At 33.5% G+C, this 6,107-nt stretch overlaps 1 protein-coding gene across 2 annotated transcripts; it reads right to left on the bottom strand.

Annotated features, from left to right (window-relative positions):
- Window positions 1-874: 874 nt before the first annotated feature.
- Window positions 875-5,181, bottom strand: LOC122582177. Of its 2 annotated transcripts, XM_043754539.1 has the most exons (5): window positions 4,751-5,181; window positions 4,561-4,611; window positions 2,122-2,255; window positions 1,746-1,846; window positions 875-1,269 (listed from the first exon to the last, which is right to left on the bottom strand). In XM_043754539.1, exons 1-5 carry the CDS (start codon window positions 5,087-5,089, stop codon window positions 1,079-1,081), a joined length of 816 nt encoding a protein of 271 aa, XP_043610474.1. In that variant the 5' UTR covers window positions 5,090-5,181; the 3' UTR covers window positions 875-1,078. The 2 variants fall into 2 exon arrangements, with proteins under 2 accessions (XP_043610474.1, XP_043610481.1); XM_043754546.1 differs by lacking the exons at window positions 4,561-4,611; window positions 4,751-5,181 and adding an exon at window positions 4,336-4,406.
- Between the last annotated feature and the right edge of the window lie 926 nt (window positions 5,182-6,107).

Below are 6,107 nucleotides of genomic sequence, written 5' to 3'. Positions count from 1 at the left end.
GTCTCGGTTACACTTAATAAATACTTTTAGGCTCCATTCTTGAGTTTTATTTTGAGAAGATAAGAAAAGAAAAGGTAAGAAATTTTTAGTTTTTGTATTCTTGAGTTTTTGTTTTAAAAGAAAAGGAAGGGAAAGAAAGGGAAAAATAGAGTGTTTTGATCCCAAAACTTTCTTGCCACTTTTGGCAAGATTTGGAAGGAAAAGTGGTTAAATTATTATTATACCCCTCAAACTTATATAAAGGTTTTAATTACTACAAGGCTATAAATGTAAAATTGCATGTTTTTACCCTTTCTTTTCATTTCTTTCTAACTCAAGAATACATTCAACTATCAAGTTTCTTTTCTTTCAATTCGAAAATGCCTCTTTTTTATGTAATTTTCTATCCTTTCTTCCCCTATCCAATCTTCTCCTTTCTTTTCTTTTTAATAAAAACTCAAGAATAAAATGTTAATAACTCAGACAACTCAACTAGTAACGTATCCATTATATAGCAGTGGTCCTTTGAACCCCCTTAGACATTAAAGTCTTTATAAAAACTTATGAAACCTAGTCAAATAAGGTGTAAGAACCCCCTTGGACATATAGCTTTTGAAGTATTTATGAAGTCTTTATAAAACTTATGAAACCTACTGTGGATGTCTAGTTGTCGGACAGATGTTTCAACTCACTCCACTTGGTCTGTTTTGACGATTACCAGATTTAACTGTCATCTGGCCTGCGTATTTCACCTCTTCTACAAACTGCTCCCTGGTACTATCCAATCATTCTGATGGACATAATTCTCTCCGTAAATGTTGACTACAAAAGCTTCGAACCAAGTTTTAGAAATTTTGAATGAAGATGCATTGCATAAGTTCATAGGGATATGATATGTGAGATTAAAAGTAAGCAATAAATTTTCAGTTAGGAGAACCAGTGTAATACAAAAAAGTACAAAGGGAAAAAAGCTATTATTAACTATGAATATGAATACATCCTACTTATGCTTATCAGAACACATATTCCAGGAGTAACGTCTATGCGTTAAAGATTGCATAGCAGAACTGCTGATCTGCATGTATTATGTACTTTTCTTCTAAGACTCTAAGGTATCAACATGGGCAGGTCTTCCATCTTCTAAAGTGGAGTCATCGGAGTCACCTCCAGATATCATATTCATAAAGGTTTTACTGGCATGTCCCACAGCCTGTGAAGTCTTCTTTGCAACCCCAGCAACAACTGGTTGTATTGAGATGACAGGAAGGTTTGCTCGTTCCTCAATCATGGCTGTTTACAAATAATAATAATGAAAAAATAAGGGGAAAAAGACACAAGTAGCTAAATTCTCAATCAAAGATAGGGAAATAGAGATTGCCAATTCGACCTATTTACTTTTAGAAGGGAATTCTGATTGTGCCTTCTAAAGAATGAAGAGAGTAAACTAAAAGAACTAGCTAATTAAAATGTGTCGAAAGTTGCCCAAATTGTAATTAACATGCATTCAACCTACTAAATCGTTTCATTCGCAAATTTTGATAACTACTACTTTAATAGTATAAGTTTGTAACTATGTTTAGCACAAATAATTATTTTCAGTTAATAAAATAATTGGACATGAAGTGTTTCAGCCAACCCAACCAGTTTCACACCATATAAAGAGTTATCCATTTTGAGTAGTTACCCAGGCCGCCCATTTTGCAACCTCTAGAATAAAATGCATACACACATTGAGTAAGTGCATATGGAAGGAATATAAAGCATACACATAGTTTTGTGTCGAGCCAAAGAACCAATGTGTCGAACCCCAGCTTCTGCTGCTTGCACAGCTTGAGCAGACTTGTTTACCCCGTCAGAGATCTCGTGACTGAAATAGAAGATGATGAAAGAAAATGTAAGATTTCATGCTAATATCTTCATGGCATTTTTTGGCTGATACCAAAAAATATACAATCAATGACGTGTAATGTTGATTACAATGCTCAGCAATTAGGTAATGTTTGCTGAAATATATATATTCAATAATACGACATGTTGAATTAACTCGGATATCTCAAAGATGGAAATTATTATAATCCTTTTGAAAAGAATAGGTTCAAAGAAACGGGCAAGCAATAAGAGAGCGTGAGATATACTATTAACCTCAAGTCACTAAGCTCGAGGGTAAGATCACTGATTTCCATGCCAGAAAGCCTGATTGCAGCCATTGTACTAGGAAGTTCCTCACGAGCAGTATCTGCCAACTTTGCAAAAGCAATTGCAGTTCTGCTCATAGCCTGTGGAACAAACACAAACTCCACAATTTAGGCTTACAAAGAACGTTGCGAATATTTAACGTAATGGATCAAACACATTCATGAGCAAACACAACTTAAACTATGTACATGCTGCTGTGTAAGTGCAGGACTGCATCCGATGTATTCGATAAAACATATTAAAAAAAAAACCGTGCCTCAAAAGAGTAGCACTTTATAGTTCAATCAAAACATTCTAAACAACTTATATGGTCAATAATACCGTTGATGAAGAACATTAAGAAGGGCACTTGTGGGAGCTTTGTAAAATCATTGGGTTAGATGTTTGATCCATTTCAAGTAACATGCTTAGATGGTTTTTGAAGAAATGTGATGAATATAATGCAAAAATAAATAAATGATGGCCATCGCATAAATGATGAAGATCAGCATAACTCTAGTGTTATTAAAGCATCTGTAAGGCTACTTAAAGGAGCAAAATACTTTGACTCTGCAGTTTACTTTCTGTCAGCCAATCCCGCCTATGTTAGATCAACCAAACTACCCCCTCAAACCTATATCTTATTTCCTAATAAAATGCACTATAAGGAGGCTTCTCTCCCCATAGTGCAACACCAACTAAGGACCAAGAAAAAGAGACACACTTCATGCAACATCAGCTTGTGGAAATAAAACAGTACAATCACATAACATTGCTACTAAAACAAGTATTATTATGACATACAATTAGAGTACATGAGAATCTAGATTCTAGTACAACAATAGGATCATAATATTTAAATGAAAAACACCAAGAATGGTACTTGTGGGACCTTTATAAAAGCAAGGGTAAGTTATAATGCTTTTAAAGTATCAGGCATAGACAGTTTTTAAAGAATGTGATGAAGATAATGCAAAAAAAATAAAAATAAATTATGGCAACCGCATATTTGATGAAGATCGGCATAATCCTAGTGTTATTGAAGTATCTGTAAGGCCACTTCCAGGAGCAAAATACTTTGACTCTGCAGTTTAACTGTTATCAGTTAATCCCTACTATGTTAGATCAAGCATAATACCCCCTCAACCCAAATCTTACTTCCTAATAGAATACACTACAATGAGGCCTCTCTCCCCATAACGCAACACCAACTAACCACCAAGAAAAAGAGACACACTTCATGCAACATCAGTTTGTATAAATAAATAAGTGCAATCACATAACATTGTTACTAATAGTTCTAAAAACAAGTATTATTATGGCATACAATTAGAGTACATGACATCTAGGTTCTAGTACAACAAAAGGATCATAATATTTCAAATGAAAATAAAAGAGATCCCCCGAACTTACAATGATGACATAATAAATCTTGAAAGAGCGATGGGCAATAGCCAAGTTCTTTTTTCATTCAAATGGTTCATGGTTTCATAGTAGGAATATCGTAAAGTGCTTTGACGCTGTCACTTTTGTTAGAATTTGGTGCATCTGAAGGAATAAAAACTCCAAGATGTTCACTTTAAATCAGTTTGTTGTATCCAATGTTCTAATGGAGGCAAAGAGGCTAACATGATGTTGGATTCTAAGTAGGAAAAAGAATCCGAAGATTGTCTGAGAGCTATGGAATGATAACCCTACGATAGTTTGTTTTTATTTACTAAGTGTTGTTATAATTTACTATTTGCGTTTGTATTCTAGCACCTTGCTAGTTAATAAATTTCTAAAAAAGTTAGATTTACAAACAAAATTGATTTCCAATACATAATTACTCATTTTTATAAAGTCTAATACTAGTAACAGAAAGTATTACCAAGACACTTGGCTTAGAGCAACATATCAGAATATGTATGGTATCCAAAGGTTTGTCGAATTTCATTTGAGTTGGTTGATTCATTATTTATCAATGAGTTATCAATCGGTTCGATATAGTAAAAGGCTTTGTCATTAACTCTCCTTAGCAAGGGGGTATTTACAGTTCAACTTTGTCATTTGGCATAAAAAACCCAAAATAAAACTTGTTTACTGCTGTGATTAAAATACAATAAACTAGCTAGTCATATTCGGAAACCATCTCCAAGGTGGCCCAGTGGTAACGAGGACCGGAAGAGACCGGTTTCGTACCTCATTGGGCAAACACATTGGGAAGACACCGGATACGTCTCAAGTCTCTCAGGGTAGACTGAACAGGGATCCATCTCGGTTTTCATAATTAAAACTAAACAAGAGGGGATTATATATCAAGATATGCATAGTAATAAGACATCCAATTCAAATTATACAACCACATAATCAAATTTAATCATCTTGGATTAGAAAGATAATGAGAGTGAAGAAAAAGGAAGTTACAAAGAGTGTAGGAACAGCAGCCATGACAAAACCAGTGAATGAAGCTGTGGCCTACAAAAAAAAATTAATTTTGAATATATATTTATATCTAAATATGAGCTCCTACTGGCAGTGGCGCATAAGAACTAACTACTAACAGTTGCCGTTATATATATATATATATATATATATATAGGAAGAGGGGCCGGACCGTGCAAGCGATGAAGGTGAAGAGAAAGAAAGCCTGATCAGAAGAAGAGACACTAAGTTTATGGGGGGTTGGGTTTGTAGGTTGAACCTCTTCTTCAAAGTAGTAGTAATTAGAAACATGATCGTTATTAACAATGTTGTTTTTTACAAGTGGGGATGTCTTATTATTACTATTACTATTGGTATTTAAAGTTTTAGATGAAAAGGGCGGAATTGAGGAAGAAGAGATATAAGAAGAAACTGTTAGGGAGGGGCGGCGGTATTGAGGGGAGGAGGGGTTAAATAAGAATAATAGTGTGCGTTCAATAAGAGGATGAGGATGGATGGAAGTTGGTTTCATTATAATAAACTAATTTTATGTAATCGGGAGTTGGAAAGTCAAAGGGAGTTAAAATGGTGGTGAAGTGGTTGTGGACGGTGGTAGCCAGCCACCGATGACACTGAGTTTTTCTTTTTAAAGAAAGGGAAAGAAATGAGAGGTAGGGAAGATAAAAAGAAAGAAATAGAAGAGAAGCAAGGTTTTTTTTTTTTTTTTTTTATGTGTTCTTTGAGTTTTTGAAGTAAAGAAAGGAAAATAAGTGAAAAAACACTATAACATTTTTTTGAGTCGTAAAATGAAAGCAAATTTCAGTTGTGTCATGCTAATCCATCTAATCCGTTAAAACATGATATAACATTTAATTTAAACCATAATAACCAAAATAATAAAGTTTTTTTACAATGGTTATGATGTATACTTGTCATTTTACAATAATTATGATGTATATTATTTAGCTTCCTTCACAATCAGCCTAAATTTAGGGAAAAAATATTGAAAGAAAAGTCTATTGCTAGATCCTTTGGAACCCCTTCCATTCTTTTCCTTTCCCTCTTATACAAAACTAAAGAACATAAAAAAGTTTGATTTCCCTCTCCATTCTTTTTTTTTCCTTAAATAAAAAAACTTGAGAACACAAGGCGAAGGAAATGATCTCACTTTCTTCCCATTAAATTAACTATTTTTATATTCACGAGTTTCTTAATGTATCTTTCTTCTCGCTTTTAAGTTTTTACAGTTACGCATTTATGTTTATCCCGATTTCAACCATCTACTTGCCTAATTTTAAATTTACACTTTTACACAATTATTTACCTGTGTTTGATTATAAAAATGATAACAAAAGAAGATTTGACAAGACCAATTACCTATTCTCAAGAATTATTCGAGTTTAATTTGTAAAAAGCTCAAGTCGAATTCGAGCTTAGATATTGACTCGTTTAGTAATCGAATCGAGACCGAGGTCAAGCTTCGAAATTTGAATACATAACTGGATTAAAAAAAAAATTAAATACAATAAATGAAATGTTTTTGAAAAATC

Source organism: Erigeron canadensis, chromosome 1, assembly GCF_010389155.1.
Source record: "Erigeron canadensis isolate Cc75 chromosome 1, C_canadensis_v1, whole genome shotgun sequence".
NCBI lineage: Eukaryota > Viridiplantae > Streptophyta > Magnoliopsida > Asterales > Asteraceae > Erigeron > Erigeron canadensis.
Note: the sequence above shows the minus strand (reverse complement) of the source record. Positions and strands in the feature narration are given on the sequence as shown.

Excerpts from the sequence above, each read along its gene's own strand:
- LOC122582177 (XM_043754539.1), bottom strand. The coding sequence starts at position 5,089 with ATGAAACCAACTTCCATCCATCCTCATCCTCTTATTGAACGCACACTA. Across the intron at positions 2,256-4,560 it reads CTGCTGTTCCTACACTCTTT|GCTATGAGCAGAACTGCAAT; the intron begins GTAACTTCCTTT and ends TTTGTTCCACAG. Across the intron at positions 1,270-1,745 it reads GGCTCGACACAAAACTATGT|CCATGATTGAGGAACGAGCA; the intron begins GTATGCTTTATA and ends ATTTGTAAACAG.